Genomic DNA, 19,258 nt, shown 5'->3' with positions numbered 1-19,258 from the left:
ATAAGGCTGATCAATTCTGTACTGGTGCATGCGATGTTAATTCCCACGATTCAGAACACAATATACTTAAATCTTTATCGATTCATAAATTGTCTGAATTATCTGGACAAAAACATTTATACCAAGCATAAAATAAAGTTAACCCTAGTACTGAGACTGCCTTTTAATGACATGAACATTTAACTTCCGGAAGCGACGGAAAAAAATCAGCTTTTCTTTCGCCCTATAATTACAAACTAACACTGTTACTGAGACTTAGTCTTTGTTCCATGTAATGAGTACTGAACGTAGTATCAAACTATATTGTTCTGGTAAAATAACATCAGTGGACCCCCCAGCCCACCCTTGTATAGTGATGGTTGCCCAGGTAGCACTGCAAGGTGTTCCTATCCAAATGATCTGGTAGTGGATCATCATTCCCGAAAAGTGTTTTGTTTTCTACGGACTGGCGTGTTTCCATGAATGAATCTCGCAACTTACAGACATCCAGCGAAGGTTCTGTATGAGGCGTAAGAAATAAATATTGCAGTTCTGATTACATTGATTTCAAAACCAGCATCTGCAATTTGAAGAGAGAAAGTTTGGATGACCGCCGCTTGAAACAGTATTTCAGTTATATCACAGGGTGTTAGATTGATGCAAGAGGAAAGCCTGAAGTGATACAGGTTTCAGATGTTTGCCATATTGGTTAGCCAATCAGCACGGGTATGATGCAGACAAACCTAGAAACATAATAAGGGCAAATCTGGGATTGATCCCGCCATCATAGGTTCCTGGTACTTTTAAGGGAAGCAAATTGGAACACCTCGAGCAATTGGGCCACGGATGGATCCAAATGATTTCAAAGAAATAAATGATAATGTGTAATAATTGTTATCAAAGCATTTAACTCCTCGTTCATCGTGTAATCAGAACCACATCATTTGTTTCTTACGCTTTAACAATGTTTGGATAATGAAAGAAACAAAGTGTACCACTGTTTTTGAGCTTTTTATTTTTGACCAGTCGACAATGGATGTGAAGTCTGTGGTTTAAGCCTGAAATAAATGCAACCACATCCTATCTCAGCAAGGCATGACACACAGAAGGTAGGAGAAGAGGTCAGGAGGGAGGGAGGGCTATGGTTCACACAGAAACTCAACCACCAAATTTAAGACTTCAAAAATCAAAACATCATATTTACAGATAAAACAGAAGCCAAAACAGTCCTTTATAAAGAAATTAACTTGAAGACTAGACTAATTTGTACTAGGAATGTAGCATCTGTGAAATCAGATTGAATAATAATCAGTTTGTTAATTATTAGTATGAAATACTTTGGTTCAATTTCACAATAACATGGAAATAAAATCATAAATGCCCAATTTAAGGCCCTTTTAACTCTTTTCTAAGACCAGATTCGCATATCAATATATGGTTACATTTGAGGTCCAGAACTGAAGCATCCAAATTCAATCTGTATGAACCAAGAACGTGAGTGCAAAATCAAACATATGAATAGCATATAAATATTTGAACATCGGATAGAAAGCAAGACTGAATGTTAAGATCTTATGGTAAAGCCTCATACTGAATAAAGGCCAAGCACTAACCACTGCTGATGCTGTGTTTCAGCACACGATTACGCGGAGTGCTTATCCTCAATGCTTTGTGTGAATGAGTCTAGTCTTTAACTTCTTTAAAAACTGGCCCTACACTGTCCCCATGACACAGTATGAAGCACTTCACTGGAGATATTCAGTTGAACCTTGACCTTAAATCATTAACGCCAAATGAGCTGGGTTTAAATCAACGGATACACGCTGTGTCAGCCAAATTTAAGACTCTTTCCACATCGGTGACAGGAAGTAATCTGCCAAGCGCCCTTAGTTTGGAATTCTAGATAAATCACTGGGTGAATCCTAGCAGCATGGCTAAAGTCTCCAAAGAGTTCTGAACAAGTGCTTGTCAAGTACTTTAAATACAGTGTTTGAATAAGAGTCAACATCTGAAGCAATGTTGATACAGGATTACTGATAGCTGGAGGAAAGCTGAAAGTGAGTTAGATGATGAGGAATGATTTCTAAATATGAAATACGCAATAGTTTACAACAGTTTTCAAAGATTTTAAACACATCAAGTAAAAATATAACCCCACAGAAACCCATAGCCATGAATACAGGCCAAGGCCCACTTGCACAGAGCAATCTTAGCGCTACGACAATTGTAAGCCTAAGTAAGGGAGGTACGATCATCTTAGTGCTAAGATCGTTTTGTGCAAGTGGGCCTTGGCCCAGGAACCCACAGAAACACATCGCCATGAAAACAGGCTAGGGACCCACAGAAACCCACAGCCATGAATACAGGCAAGGGACCCACAGAAACCCACAGCCATGAATACAGGCAAGGGACCCACAGAAACCCATAGCCATGAATACAGGCTAGGGGACCCACAGAAACTCACAGTACCTGTCTGATCCACTGTGACCTCGCCGCCCCCTGAACAGGTGTCCATCTTCACCGGGCTGATGGTGCAGGTCTGTGTGCAGTGGCCGTTGCAGTCGCTGGACTTGTGCCGAGTTCTTGTCTCTATTATACACTTCTCTTCACCATTCTCCTGGAGACCAATAAGACATGATAAACATGATAAACATGAATTGTGTACCATCACACACAACTGTCCAGTCTCTCAGAGGAACAAGACCCAGTAACACATGATAAACATGACTTGTGTACCATCACACACAACTGTCCAGTCTCTTGGAGGAACAGGTCCCAGTAACACATGATAAACATGACTTGTGTACCATCCCACACAACTGTCCAGTCTCTCAGAGGAACAGGTCCCAGTAACACATGATAAACATGACTTGTGTACCATCCCACACAACTGTCCAGTCTCTCGGAGGAACAGGTCCCAGTAACACATGATAAACATGACTTGTGTACCATCACACACAACTGTCCAGTCTCTCGGAGGAACAGGTCCCAGTAACACATGATTAACATGACTTGAGTGTCATCGATCTACAGAACAGTCAGGAGAGAAACATACTGTTCTTTAAAGTACTGTCCAATTCCAGTATAGGTTTCCATCTTAAAGCACTAGGTCTGGATTAATTGGCAGGCCTAGCAAATTTAATTAAAGTTTGTAAAATCTACTTTCTCAGTGCGCTAACTCAAATCTTATTATATATGCAGGGTCTTATGTGATGCACAAACATGCATCCAGTATGCACAAATGTTGACATTGGACGCAGAAAAAGAATAAATTGCATCCCGAGGGACTCACATTAATAGTTATTTACCTACAGCACATCAAGATCAGTTATGGGTATCTGTCATTACATCCATCAATCATGACCATTGTCCACATGATCAGTGATTCATTCAAGGCTCTAAGTAATTATCGGGGTGGTCGGGTAGCCGAGTGGTTTAAGCGTTCACTCGTCGCGCCGAAGACCCGGGTTCGATTCCCGACATGGGTAAAATGTGTGAAGCCCATTTCTGGTGTTCCCCGCCGTGATATTGCTGGTATATTGCTAAAAGCAGCGTAAAACCTCACTCACTCATTCACTCACTCTAAGTAATTATCAAAACGAACAGTACACTACACCACTTCATTTCTTTACAGGACATCCTATTGCCTGCAAGGACCATTAAAGTTAAGTATTGGGTCCCCTGGACCCCCACTTTTGTAAGACTAGGTAATATAAGTCAAATTAGCAGTTAATTATTATCACTACTACACTGAGGAAATGTTTGGATTTTACACTTTGCACAAATTACATATCTAGGCCTAGACTTTGGCACCAGACTGTGGAGCAGATAGCCTCCCTTCAATACGTACCTTGTGTGACGACAGTAGACAAACTGAACTTTAGGTCACATTGGCTACCATTTTAGTCGCAACTTTGAGGCCTGACATCACTAATATGATGTCATAACCATGGTAACACAGCATCTGTGCACCAGCATGCAGGATAAATGACATCACACAGTGTTACAGAGCAGTGGCAAACATAAAGCTCCCACAACTTAAATCAACTTTAAAATACTGGTATGCAGTCACGCATTTTTAATAATATAAGAATTTCGCCACAAATTCTTTCATAATTCTGACACTTTATATAGGTTTGAGAAAAGAATGAGTTCAAAGATATACTTGACTTCCTGGTTTGACAGTGTTCACACAGGGTCTAAGCCATTTGCATATTTTATGTGTGTTTTATCTAATAATCTATTGCAAGTCATCAAATTATCATTCCTTAACCTTAAGGGTGTGCTTTATTATCGGTTTGAGGTTCATTCTTTCCATGATACGTATCACAATTTTATTTTTAATGCTCGGTATGTCGGGGATTTCAAACAGCGATTTTATCATGTGTTTAATGTTATATCCTTGAAAAATGCCTTCGCTGCACCAGAGCATGCCCAAAGATGGCTGCATATTTATTGACTATAAACATTTTGTTGTCCCAGCATCTTGTTTTGTTCTATTTATGAACTTCAACTAATACCTTAATGTATCTGATTGCTTCTGAATTCAAAATTTAGAATTATACAATATAACGTGATACATATCGCAATATGGCTTTGTGAATCGCAAACTATTGTGATAAACCTCCAATACTCATCCCTACATAACCTTAACCTGCTCAATGCTAGCACACTTCATTTGACTCATTTACCACGTAAATAATTGTCATCACGCATGCACGCACGCACGCACGCACGCACAAAATAGTAAATTGTCCAGAAAGCAGATCCCCCTATAGAGTCCGGACCAACAGCCTTGCAATGTATTCTCTTCACTGTTTGGTCGTTAAACTAATACTTGGTGTACTCAACACATTTTATTACCCTCGGCTTTCTGAAAGGGAGGAGTCTGATCTATTCTCAACCTTGTCTCAACTTATTTCAAAAATGACACACAGACCAGACGACCGAGGTACAGAAGCTTACCTATAACTTTAGAAAAAACTTGATGAGTATTTCCACAAGTTCACAACCTATCAAGGTTCCTTGACAGGGTGAACTGACAATGAGTCAACAATCGGCAAGAATGCAGTATACCGGACACCTTCCACCATTTTGGTAAGGGATGTGCACAACCTTATTTCTTAGTAACGGTTTCTATGTTTTACAGATGCCATTTTTGTCGCCCCGCTAAAACATCAGGGGTTTGCCTCCCACTCAACGGCCCGAATTAAATACTTTCATATGTAAATGAAATGTATACTTACCAAAGTAAGTAAATTAAATGTTCAATTACCAAAGTAGATACAAAATACTTTATTAGTAGCATCAAACAAACCTGGCGGATTGGTATCCGGTATAATGCATGTGTACCAAAACAATCAAAAGCAATGACCCTTTCCCTCTACATTTTGCTCCATTCCGAGGAGCTTCAAACAAAATGATCTTAATTATGTTTGTGTTTTCTGGAAACTGTATATTTGTAGTAGATTATGAACATGTTCCCAATTTAATTACCGTATTCGACGTAATAAGCGCCCAGGGCGCTCTCAACATTAGAAATAGGGGGCTCTTATTAGAATGTTATTTTGGTGAGAAAAAACTCAGAGTTGAAAGATAAATTTCGTGGTTTATGCTGACAGCCTGAAATGTTAATGTACGACAAATATATTTTTCCAGAATTAAATGCCCATAATTAAGGGTGCATATAACACAAGAGTGTGTATTATACGCGAATAAATAAGTCTTGTGTACATTGATGAATCGGAAGGGGTGCTAATTGGGATTGTTCACAAGCCAATATCTTAGCAAATGTCGCCACGGGCGCTTATTAGAGCGGGGCGCTTATTACGTCGAATACGGTATCTAAAATACACAGAATATTACTTTAACATTAATCATTTGCACAAAACTGAACTAAATTCAACATGCTAAAGTCAGCAAACATAATCATAAATAATCATTAAAATATATAAACACACTGACCTAATATGAGCTCAGAGTTAATATATTCCCAGTTGCACAGGAAATACATAACTCTGCCCATCCATCACCTAATATTAAAATGACACAGACATGTTATAACACATATATATCACACCACAGTAATATACTGTTGCCAATGGCCACCAGTGTAAGGAGAGCTATCTCTAACACAGCATGCATTCCACCACAAAGACAACCAACCAACATAGTTAACACAGGGGACACAATGGGAGGAGGAGGATGGGAACCAATCAGTTACTACTTCATCAACTCAAATTCTTTACACAGCAAGAGCAATGCAAAAAGGAGACAAAAACAAAAGCAATGAAATTTCCATTTCCTATGATTTGAAAAGGAAATCAACAAAAGTTAAAAATCATGCATGCATAGTTTCATATTGTGATCAACGATTGTTTGAAATTCAGGCATTGACATGATGAATAATACCCTCTTGTCCAAATTTTAACCAGAAATCTTCACCCCCCCAAAAAAGCCAGACAGAAATGGGCAGAAAGTCACGTGTTGAGGAGTCACATGACCAGGCGGAGCCAATGAGATGAGGGCTGCATGCTGAGTGGTGGAAACACTGTTACCAGTTTACAGATAACTCTGCTCTCTGCTTGTTGGTTAGTAGTAAACACCTTCGGCTGACAGTTGCTGCCCACGGGCTGTGCAGGAAGTTCCTGGGGTGCTGCACTCTGGGTAGCCTGATGGTACTTCTGGTGGCAGCGTATCGCCCTCAGCGTGTTGAACGCCTCCACGTTGTCTGGGTGCCCCTCCAGGGCCCGCCGATAGTGCCACACTGCCCCGGTGTAGTTGTTAGTTGCCCATAACACATTGCCAAAGAAGAAATGAGTTGATGGCTGCAAAACAAAGGCACAAAGGCATAATTTAGATATGGTGGAAACTGGACTTTGGAGTCAGTTTACTCCCTTGCCTCGGGAAGATGATATGAACCTGGGCCATATACACAGCCATTTAGCCATCCAATTAGTCCTGCATTAAAACACAAAATAATCCCCTCCCATTGAGATGAAGGCCAGGGGACATAACTCACCTCCCAGTCATTAACACTCAGAGCATCCCGCAACACTGTCACTGCATCGTCGTATCGACCGTAGCGGTAGAAGATATTAGCCAAGTTTACTAGTGGTACATCTCGGTACTCGTCAGGTACAAGATGCAACGATCTGCGGATACACTCAATACCATGGTAGTTGTTACCAATGATGCGCCAGTACATCCCAGCTAGGTTGTATAACACCCAGCCTGGGCCAATATTCTGTAACAAATAAAAAAACAAAACAACATGAGCATGGGGTACCATTACCCATGAACTTACCATATATTTTGTGCATGCTATATTTTGATGGAAATGTTATTTAATTGCAATGTAAAAACATTATTATTTGGGCATGGTATCTGTTTAAAAAGATCATGATAATAAGGTGTTCAACATAGCCATGAAAACACATTTGAACAAAGGATAATGACAAAAACAAACATAATTGCTTTTGCTGAACAGTGATTTCTTCTCATAATCTGACCTCTTTCAATGCTGTGAGTATTCTCTGTCCAACTTCCTCCTCGGTCACTATTGGGTTGTTCACATGGGCCAACAGAATCTGTAACACAACCAGAGCTCAACTACCAACATGTCAGACATGGGCCAACACAATCTGTAACACAACCAGAGCTCAACTACCAACATGTCGGACATGGGCCAACAGAATCTGTAACACAACCAGAGCTCAACTACCAACATGTCGGACATGGGCCAACATAATCTGTAACACAACCAGAGTTCAACTACCAAGATGTCAGACATGGGCCAACACAATCTGTAACACAACCAGAGTTCAACTACCAAGATGTCAGACATGGGCCAACACAATCTGTAACACAATCACAGCTCAACTACCAACATGTCAGACATGGGCCAACACAATCTGTAACACAATCACAGCTCAACTACCATCATGTCAGACATGGGCCAACACAATCTGTAACACAATCACAGCTCAACCAACAACATGTCACACCAGAGACCATTAGTTAATTGGAGCAACGATTGTTTAATGCCAGTAATAGCAATGGGCTGCTCAGTAGGGGAGGAAGGGCTGGAGCTGTACTGAGTCACTAGTGAACCCCAGTAACGTAGGCCAGTCATAGCAATGGGCTGCTCAGTAGGGGAGGAAAGCCTGGAGCTGTACTGAGTCACGAGTGAACCCCAGTAACATAGGCCAGTCATAGCAATGGGCTGCTCAGTAGGGGAGGAAGGCCTGGAGCTGTACTGGGTCAAAGTGAACCCCAGTAACATAGGCCAGTCATAGCAATGGGCTGCTCAGTAGGGGAGGAAAGCCTGGAGCTGTACTGAGTCACTAGTGAACCCCAGTAACATAGGCCAGTCACAGCAATGGGCTGCTCAGTAGGGGAGGAAGGCCTGGAGCTGTACTGGGTCACTAGTGAACCCCAGTAACATAGGCCAGTCATAGCAATGGGCTGCTCAGTAGGGGAGGAAGGCCTGGAGCTGTACTGGGTCAAAGTGAACCCCAGTAACGTAGGCCAGTCATAGCAATGGGCTGCTCAGTACGGGAGGAAGGCCTGGGGCTGTACTGGGTCACTAGAGAACCCCAGTAACATAGGCCAGTCATAGCAATGGGCTGCTCAGTAGGGGAGGAAGGCCTGGAGCTGTACTGGGTCAAAGTGAACCCCAGTAACATAGGCCAGTCATAGCAATGGGCTGCTCAGTAGGGGAGGAAGGCCTGGAGCTGTACTGAGTCACTAGAGAACCCCAGTAACGTAGGCCAGTCATAGCAATGGGCTGCTCAGTAGGGGAGGAAGGCCTGGAGCTGTACTGGGTCACAAGAGAACCCCAGTTAAATAGGGCAACCCATAGAATAGAACATTCTTTCCTGATCTGATAGTTTCCAAGTTAACATTATTCAGTACAATAATTGTTTGCAATAATCCCTATATTCTAATGGTCTGATAACTGCTTGTCATTCATCATACCGGTCTCATTGAGGGGTCGTTATATTTCAGTGGGATCTTGCTCTTCTCTGAGTATGCCATGGATTTGAGATGATCGTAGGTGCGCCGGTTGACGTCTGGGATTTCCAGCAGGGGGACACACACTGGTGGGTACCATGGCAACGGGTGTTCTCCCCCTGGTTTTAAGTTTTGAGCTTCAGTGAGCAATGCTTTTACTCTGAAAAGATAAAGGAGCACATTCTTCACACAACTTATCTGCCAGGAGAGCAGGAGGATTGCCAGAAGAGGCAAAGTGGGATGATTGGTCAGTGCCTTCAAGACATTATAACAAAACAGATTAAGATTATCCCCCTATTCTACAATATCCATGCTCTGCAGCCTTTATGGCTCATCAAATTCAAAGAGGTAAAGTGAGGTGAAATGGGGTTTAACATTGCATTCAAAATTATTGCACTTATATGTGGGTGTGTGGGGCTGCCTGTACTGATGCCAGTTTTACAGTGCTAGCCCACTGGTTGTTTGTTGTTAACGTCACACTCAGCAATAGTCCAGCTATATGACGGCGGTCTGTTAATAATCGAGTCTAGACAAGACAATACAGTGATTGATATCATGAGCATCGATTCCACGCAATTGGGATATGATGGCATGCGCCAACCAAGTCAGCGAATCTGACCACCCGATCACGCTAATCGCCTCTTAAGACAAGAATAGTGACCATTTACAGCAAGCACGGGTTGCTGAAGACCTATTCTACCCCAGATCTTCACGGGTCGCTAGCCCACTGAAACAACAACACAATGTAACCACTCAATCGCCATTTTGTGTTCTTACAAACATTGCACACTCCGGCGCAGTGGTGACTTAGCATTACACCACTGCCACAAGGTATTTTGCATATCAGGTCACTGGCTTGTCACTTGTTTGTAAACAAACGTGTTTATTCTGAAATCAGAGGAGACTTGTATGATGAAAGCCTTACAGTGAACTTTAGACATTTTGCATAAATATACAGATAAGCTACTACAAACGTGACAGAGAAGTTGGTTTGTTGGTTTGTTTTTTTAATGCTGCACTCAGCAAATTCCAGCTATATGATGTCTGTCTTTAAATAATCCAGTCTGGACCAGATAATCCAGTGATTGACATCATGAGCGTTGATCGAAGCAATTGGGATACGATGACATGCATCAACCAAGTCAGCTAGTCTGACCAACCAATCCTGTGAGTGAGTTGGGTTTAACGCACTTTTAACTGTAATCAAGTTATATCGCGGCATGTCAGCTTAATGTGTGAGGAAAGCCCGCAATGATTCAGGTCTCAGACGTTTACCACTTTAGGGAACCCCACGAGGTATGGTTTACCCTTCTGTGTACATAACAGGCTTCTCCACTCCAGTGTAACTGCATCTTAAACCTACTCAACGGTATAAACACTGCCTCCTATCCTGTATATATACTTGTCAACCATAATCTGTACATCACTTTCCTGATAACGGTGTTACACCGAAACGTAGCTCCTAATTGTAATAAAGAAGTTGTTCATTAATATATTTTATCCTTAATTAATACTCCAACTTCAAAACGCCTCTCAAAGAAGGTATGGTGCTGACAAGCCTAGAAACATAATTGGGGCGAATCAGGATTCAAACCCACAATCATAGGTTTCTGGCGTTCCCAAGGGACGCAACTCTGCACAGCGAATCACAACACCTTAGACCACCGGGCCACCCGTGCCCCCCCAATCCTGTTAGTCTCCTCTTACGACAATCATGGGTTGCTGAAGACCTATTCTAACCTGGGTCTTCACGAGGGTCCAATATTAGTACACCAGGTCAGTAGACTTACTCAAAGCCTTTATTTTCAGGAGACAGGTAGGTTGTGGTGAGGTTGCGGGGATCCGGCACCTTCTGGACGTATGTGTCACACTCTTCCTTCTGGGGCCACTCCTCAATCATGTGCTCCATGTTTGTCTGAAACAGAGAGATGGTGAACGCTGTAGAAGTCCACAGAGTCCAGCTACACCAGGCCAGTGACTGAAAATTGAGGAAAGATGCACATAATCTGGGCCTGAGTGAGTAAGTTGGGTTTATCGCCGCTTTGAACATTATTCCAGTTACATCACATCGTGTCAGCTTGACGTCGGAGGAAAGCCCAAAGTGATGCAGGTCTTAGAAGTTTACCACTTTGGTGAAGGACATGAGCATGGGTATGGTGCTGACAAATCTAGTAGGTACTGTGGACCAAGGCAAGTACGAGGTACTGTGAACCTAGGCAAGTAGGAGGTACTGTGGACCGAGGCAAGTAGGAGGTACTGTGGACCTAGGCATGTAGGAGGTACTGTGGACCTAGGCAAGTACGAGGTACTGTGGACCTAGGTATGTAGGAGGTACTGTGGACCGAGGCAAGTAGGAGGTACTGTGAACCTAGGCATGTAGGAGGTACTGTGGACCGAGGCAAGTAGGAGGTACTGTGGACCAAGGCAAGTAGGAGGTACTGTGGACCGAGGCAAGTAGGAGGTACTGTGGACCTAGGCAAGTACGAGGTACTGTGAACCTAGGCAAGTAGGAGGTACTGTGGACCTAGGCATGTAGGAAGAACTGTGGACCTACTCCAGCCAAGTGGAACTCACCTTTGGAGGAGGGACTTTATTTTTTGAATACATTGGTGGCCTGACAGGTTTGGAGTAGTCCACCTGCTTCTTGCCTCTCTTCTGAATGTAATCGGATCCCTTCTCACCCTGTAAACACAATTCTTTATCATTTCAACAGTTTCACAGACACACCTAAGAGCTCGATGTTTAGCCATGGAACACATATTGTAATACTGAAATTAATTGTGCATGTAATTTCACATTAAATTCAAAATATTTATTATTTGGGGTTACACAAATCATCAGCTGCTTTTCCAACACAGCATTTACCACTCTTCAGAGATAGTTGTTTTCACCATCTTGAAAGCAGTACCTCTTTCATCTTGGAACTGTGCGAGTCAAAATCCAATGGCCCTCTACGTTTACTCCAGGAACAGACAAGCACCTGCTTCCCATCGCGAAGTTCCATACGGCAATACTCCCCTGAAAACAAGTGAAAATGTAACCTGAGATGATATCTCACATCCAACTCATAACAATTGTAAAATGACAAAGGTATGGTTTGTGCAGTCAAGAATAAACAGGGGAAATCTGGATTCAAACCCAAAAGTATTGCTTACCGATGCCAGTGTATCCAAGAACGAGACAATATTAAAAAGTGTAATATCAACAACAGAATGTCATCATATCGTGCCGTACCTATTTCTGAAGGCATCACTTTTATCTTCTGTGTCTCATATGCTATCTGTTGTGCGGCCTTGACCTCTGGTGAGACTTGTTCAAAGTCCAGCTTGTCCTGCTGCGTCTGCCAGTGGTCGTGTTTCCGCTGGTATTCTTTAAGTTCCTTCAATGTCTTCTGTAGGGACCTGCCAATAACCACTGTACAGCTTAAAGAGAAGCTAGACTTCACAGTCTGTTGTCCTAATCAGTTTACGTTTGCCAATAACCACTGTACAGCTTAAAGAGAAGCTAGACTTCACAGTCTGTTGTCCTAATCATTTTACGTTTGTTTGTTTGTTGTTTAAAGCCACACTCAGCAATATTCCAGCTATATGATGGTGGCCTGTAAATAATTGAGCTTCCAAGTAAACAATCCAGTGATCAATATTGAAAGCAACGATCCATGATGTCCATGAAGGATGACACGCAATCAACCATGTGCCCAATCCTGACCACCCGATCCATTAAGCTGCGTCGTACAACCAGCATAGGTTGCTGGGGATCAATTCTAACCCAGAGACCACACAGGGTCGCCTCTTACGTCCAGAATAGGCTGGTGGGGACCTATTAATATTATATTTCCAGCAACCACACAGGGGACCTCTCATGATCAGCATAGGTGGATGGGGACCTATTACAATCCAGCAATCACACAGGGGGTCTCTCACGACCAGCATAGGTGGATGGGGACCTATTACAATCCAGCAATCACACAGGGGGTCTCTCACGACCAGCATAGGTGGATGGGGACCTATTACAATCCAGCAATCACACAGGGGGTCTCTCACGACCAGCATAGGTGGATGGGGACCTATTACAATCCAGCAATCACACAGGGGGTCTCTCACGACCAGCATAGGTGGATGGGGACCTATTACAATCCAGCAATCACACAGGGGGTCTCTCACGACCAGCATAGGTGGATGGGGACCTATTACAATCCAGCAATCACACAGGGGGTCTCTCACGACCAGCATAGGTGGATGGGGACCTATTACAATCCAGCAATCACACAGGGGGTCTCTCACGACCAGCATAGGTGGATGGGGACCTATTACAATCCAGCAATCACACAGGGGGTCTCTCACGACCAGCATAGGTGGATGGGGACCCATTACAATCCAGCAATCACACAGGGGGTCTCTCACGACCAGCATAAGTGGATGGGGACCCATTACAATCCAGCAATCACACAGGGGGTCTCTCACGACCAGCATAGGTGGATGGGGACCTATTACAATCCAGCAATCACACAGGGGGTCTCTCACGACCAGCATAGGTGGATGGGGACCTATTACAATCCAGCAATCACACAGGGGGTCTCTCACGACCAGCATAGGTGGATGGGGACCTATTACAATCCAGCAATCACACAGGGGGTCTCTCACGACCAGCATAGGTGGATGGGGACCTATTACAATCCAGCAATCACACAGGGGCTCTCTCACGACCAGCATAGGTGGATGGGGACCTATTACAATCCAGCGATCACACAGGGGGTCTCTCACGACCAGCATAGGTGGATGGGCACCTATTACAATCCAGCAATCACACAGGGGGTCTCTCACGACCAGCATAGGTGGATGGGGACCTATTATATTCCAGCAACCACACAGGGGGTCTCTCACGACCAGCATAGGTGGATGGGGACCTATTATATTCCAGCAATCACACAGGGGGTCTCTCACGACCAGCATAGGTGGATGGGGACCTATTATATTCCAGCAATCACACAGGGGGACTCTCCCGACCAGCATAGGTGGATGGGGACCTATTATAATCCAGCAATCACACAGCGGGCCTCTCATGATCAGCATAAGTTGCTGGGGACCTATTACAATCCAGAAACCACACAGGGGGGCCTCTCCCGACCAGCATAGGTGGATGGGGACCTATTACAATCCAGCAATCACACAGGGGGGCCTCTCCCGACCAGCATAGGTGGATGGGGACCTATTACAATCCAGCAATCACACAGGGGGTCTCTCACGACCAGCATAGGTGGATGGGGACCTATTATATTCCAGCAACCACACAGGGGGTCTCTCCCGACCAGCATAGGTGGATGGGGACCTATCATATTCCAGCAATCACACAGGGGGTCTCTCCCGACCAGCATAGGTGGATGGGGACCTATTACAATCCAGCAATCACACAGGGGGTCTCTCACGACCAGCATAGGTGGATGGGGACCCATTACAATCCAGCAATCACACAGGGGGTCTCTCACGACCAGCATAAGTGGATGGGGACCCATTACAATCCAGCAATCACACAGGGGGTCTCTCACGACCAGCATTGGTGGATGGGGACCTATTACAATCCAGCAATCACACAGGGGGTCTCTCACGACCAGCATAGGTGGATGGGGACCTATTACAATCCAGCAATCACACAGGGGGTCTCTCACGACCAGCATAGGTGGATGGGGACCTATTACAATCCAGCAATCACACAGGGGGTCTCTCACGACCAGCATAGGTGGATGGGGACCTATTACAATCCAGCAATCACACAGGGGGTCTCTCACGACCAGCATAGGTGGATGGGGACCTATTACAATCCAGCGATCACACAGGGGGTCTCTCACGACCAGCATAGGTGGATGGGCACCTATTACAATCCAGCAATCACACAGGGGGTCTCTCACGACCAGCATAGGTGGATGGGGACCTATTATATTCCAGCAACCACACAGGGGGTCTCTCACGACCAGCATAGGTGGATGGGGACCTATTATATTCCAGCAATCACACAGGGGGTCTCTCACGACCAGCATAGGTGGATGGGGACCTATTATATTCCAGCAATCACACAGGGGGACTCTCCCGACCAGCATAGGTGGATGGGGACCTATTATAATCCAGCAATCACACAGCGGGCCTCTCATGATCAGCATAAGTTGCTGGGGACCTATTACAATCCAGAAACCACACAGGGGGGCCTCTCCCGACCAGCATAGGTGGATGGGGACCTATTACAATCCAGCAATCACACAGGGGGGCCTCTCCCGACCAGCATAGGTGGATGGGGACCTATTACAATCCAGCAATCACACAGGGGGTCTCTCACGACCAGCATAGGTGGATGGGGACCTATTATATTCCAGCAACCACACAGGGGGTCTCTCCCGACCAGCATAGGTGGATGGGGACCTATCATATTCCAGCAATCACACAGGGGGTCTCTCCCGACCAGCATAGGTGGATGGGGACCTATTACAATCCAGCAATCACACAGGGGGTCTCTCACGACCAGCATAGGTGGATGTGGACCTATTATATTCCAGCAACCACACAGGGGGTCTCTCCCGACCAGCATAGGTGGATGGGGACCTATCATATTCCAGCAACCACACAGGGGGTCTCTCATGATCAGCATAGCTTGCTTGGACCTATTACAATCCGGACACCACACTAGGGCACCTCTCACAACCAGCATAAGTTGTTGGGGACCTAGCTCAACCTGAAAACCCCATCAAACTCAAACCCATGTGTACCTTGAGTGATAAACACCTAGGTCAAAGAACTACATATGCAACACACATATGGAATGCATTAATTACGTACTAATAAGCTCTCTTGGATTTAGAAAATTGACAAAGGGGGTGCTCATTAAAACCATTCACAACGAGTGTGCTGTCAGAGATCGAGCAGTAATGAACAGACTTAGTTCAAATGTCTATGAAACTAAACGTTTCAATAACAGTAAACAGGCAATTATGTTCTGCTGTTTTTTCAATAATTAAATCTGTAAAATACACAAGAAAATATGACAGTCATGTACATTTTTGGTTGGGGTGTTTATAAAGATTTCTCACAGATTGGTCTAGAAGGATGTCAGGGGTGCTTATAAAGATTTCTCACAGATTGGTCTAGAAGGATGTCAGGGGTGCTAATAAAGATTTCTTACAGATTGGTCTAGAAGGAGGTCCGGGGTGCTTATAAAGATTTCTTACAGATTGGTCTAGAAGGAGGTCTAGGGGTGCTTATAAAGATTTCTTACAGATTGGTCTAGAAGGAGGTCAGGGGTGCTTATAACGATTTCTCACAGTTTGGTCTAGAAGGAGGTCTCGGGGTGCTTATAAAGATTTCTTACAGATTGGTCTAGAAGGAGGTCAGGGGTGCTTATAAAGATTTCTTACAGATTGGTCTAGAAGAAGGTCAGGGGTGCTTATAAAGATTTCTTACAGATTGGTCTAGAAGAAGGTCAGGGGTGCTTATAAAGATTTCTCACAGATTGGTCTAGAAGGAGGTCAGGGGTGTTTATAAAGATTTCTCACAGATTGGTCTAGAAGGAGGTCGGGGGTGCTTATAAAGATTTCTCACAGATTGGTCTAGAAGGGGGTCAGGGGTGCTTATAAAGATTTCTTACAGATTGGTCTAGAAGGAGGTCCGGGGTGCTTATAAAGATTTCTCACAGTTTGGTCTAGAAGGAGGTCAGGGGTGCTTATAAAGATTTCTTACAGATTGGTCTAGAAGGAGGTCAGGGGTGCTAATAAAGATTTCTCACAGTTTGGTCTAGAAGGAGGTCAGGGGTGCTTATAAAGATTTCTCACAGATTGGTCTAGAAGGAGGTCAGGGGTGCTTATAAAGATTTCTCACAGATTGGTCTAGAAGGAGGTCCGGGGTGCTTATAACGATTTCTCACAGTTTGGTCTAGAAGGAGGTCTAGGGGTGCTAATTGGAGCAGGGTGCTTAATAGGGTATTACAGTTTCTATTTTCAAGTTCATTGACCATGTTGACTGGCGACATATTTGTTGGTTCTGCCCTTCAACCCACCGATGTTGGGCTTCTAGAGCTGCCTCCAGCTTGGAGTGACACAGTACTGCATGCTTCCTCTTGGCCGCTGCCTCGAAGTCCGGCTGAATCTTCAGGGTGTTCTCAAAACATATCACCGACTTGTTATACTCCCCTAGCACCTGGAAACACACAAGCAGGGCATAAGACTTCAATCTTGTTCAATCAAAAGGCAGAAGTTAACCCTGCTGGCCATATCCAAGAACTTCACAGCTCACTTAAGACTAGTGGTTTACGAACAATAATTAAACGTTGGGAGAAACTCCCCCAAGAATTTCACTAATCTTGGACTACCATACAGTACTAGTCATCGCATCTAACTATGAATCCATGAGTTCAGATCATATTATTCATCACTTCAAAAATAACTGCATACTGTTAAGTCATTACATTAGTGAGTTTTGTTTTACGCCGTTTTAGCAATATTCCAGCAATATCACGGCGGGGGACACCAGAAATGGGCTTCACACATTGTACCCATGTCGGGATTCGAACCCGGGTCTTCGGCGTGACGAGCGAACGCTTTAACCACTAGGCTACCCAACCGCCCCTGGTCATTACATTAATAAATGTTGACAACTCCATCCTTTCCACAATAACATACTCTTATAAACCTCCAGTGACGTCATCCTATTGTTCTCTAGGCCGGTTAAATCTTATATACAGGGATGTTACAATACCCCTGAGATTATATATGTTCTAGCTCCGGCGATATTGTTACTTTTGAAATGTCCCGTGCTAGAAATGTATTTTTCATTTAAACACAATCTACAAGGGAAGGTGAGGAATTATGTAAAATGTAAAACCAAATGTTTGCTTCATATTTCAAAGGATCGAACCTGTAACCTTTGTATCTGGAGCCAAATAAATGAACCACACTGTTTGTTTCTTTGTTTGTTATTTAATGACGCACTCAGCATATTCCAGCTATATGAAGCTGTCTGTAAATAATCGAGTCTGGACCAGACAATCCAGTGATTGACATCATGAGCATCGATCCACGCAATTGGGATACAATGACATGCATCAACCAATTCAGCGAGCCTGACCACCCCATCCCGTAAGTCACGTCTCACGACAAGCAGTCGTCTGTTACAGCAAGCACAGGTTATTGAAGACCTAATCTAACCCAGATCTTCACGGGTCTGAACCACACTGAGAGTAAGTGTGTCATCCTACACTCGAAACACTGGTCCCAGGAGTGTAATGATACACAACACTATCCCACAAGCAAACATGCTGATGATTCACGACGACTGCTATAAAAAGGCAATACCAAAGGTCAAACCAAAACACATGTTTAGTAAACTTGAGATGAAGAGAGAAAGAGGAAATTGAAATCAGGAAATTGTACTTTACAAACTATTTTTAGACAACATGTCCTCCTTACATAAACAGATTGTTTTTTACTGAAACTAGACTGCATGATAAGTGAGTGAGCATTTCAGCTACATCAAGGCGTGTCAGCTTATATTGATATGGGAGGAAAGTAGGTCTTAGACATTGATCATGTCGGTTGAGTGAGTGTGTGAGTGAGTTGGGTTTTATGCCGTTTTTAGCAATAGTCCAGCAAGGTCACGGCGGGGGAGACCAGAAATGGGTTTCACACCAGGGGCTTCGGCATGATAAGCAAACACTTTAACCACTGGGCTACCCCAGGGAGCCTATGTTGGTTGAACCCACGAGCACGGGTATAGTGCTGACAAACCATGAATCATAAACAGAGTGAATCTGGGATTAAATTTTGAATTCGCAATCACAGCATTCTGGTATGCCTAAGGGATGCAACTCTGCACAGCAAGTGCCTGAAACGACTGGGACATCCGTAGTGGTACCATATGGCAATGCATAGATATCTTTGGAAACTCAAAACTGACTGGTTCTTTGCCCTTAAGAACTTGAAACATTAACAGTAGGATGTTCATTGTACCCATGGGAAAACTGAACCCAGGCCTTGACAGCGTGACAAGAGAACACTACCCACATGGCCGCCGTACCGCCCCTCAAATCATCCGATCCCACTCCAGTGCAGGGAATAAATACTACTTCACCATGGGGTGCCTTTCTTCTTTCCTTCACAACGGCAGAAAATGGGTACCTGGCAGTAATTTGACTGTTAACCTAGCACCTCACAAGGCGGCTTGGGTTGTAGCCTCCCCCCGAGAAATGAGAATTTATTTTGAGTGCACACGGATCAATTGACTAGGGT

The 19,258-nt window shown here is 44.0% G+C and overlaps 1 protein-coding gene across 4 annotated transcripts in view; it reads right to left on the bottom strand.

The window, feature by feature from the left end:
- LOC124138187 (tetratricopeptide repeat protein 17-like) overlaps positions 1–19,258 on the bottom strand; it is a 77,732-nt gene that overhangs the window by 27,980 nt on the left and 30,494 nt on the right. For 2 of the 4 annotated variants that reach the window (XM_046504724.2, XM_046504727.2), the window contains exons 8-18: positions 17,032–17,171; positions 12,229–12,395; positions 11,903–12,012; positions 11,569–11,676; positions 10,785–10,909; positions 8,959–9,154; positions 7,491–7,568; positions 7,001–7,225; positions 6,537–6,806; positions 2,449–2,596; positions 975–1,037 (exon numbers count right to left, since the gene is read on the bottom strand). In XM_046504724.2, the coding sequence (XP_046360680.2) occupies positions 975–1,037; positions 2,449–2,596; positions 6,537–6,806; positions 7,001–7,225; positions 7,491–7,568; positions 8,959–9,154; positions 10,785–10,909; positions 11,569–11,676; positions 11,903–12,012; positions 12,229–12,395; positions 17,032–17,171 (1,630 nt within the window). The remainder of the gene's footprint in view (positions 1–974; positions 1,038–2,448; positions 2,597–6,536; positions 6,807–7,000; positions 7,226–7,490; positions 7,569–8,958; positions 9,155–10,784; positions 10,910–11,568; positions 11,677–11,902; positions 12,013–12,228; positions 12,396–17,031; positions 17,172–19,258) is intronic. The other 2 variants (XM_046504725.2, XM_046504726.2) reach the window with 2 other exon arrangements.

Source organism: Haliotis rufescens, unplaced genomic scaffold (genome assembly GCF_023055435.1).
Source record: "Haliotis rufescens isolate VD_foot unplaced genomic scaffold, xgHalRufe1.0.p SCAF_6, whole genome shotgun sequence".
Classification (NCBI taxonomy): Eukaryota; Metazoa; Mollusca; class Gastropoda; order Lepetellida; family Haliotidae; genus Haliotis; species Haliotis rufescens.
The sequence above is the reverse complement of the archived record's forward strand: the minus strand, read 5'-3'. Positions and strand labels throughout refer to the sequence as shown.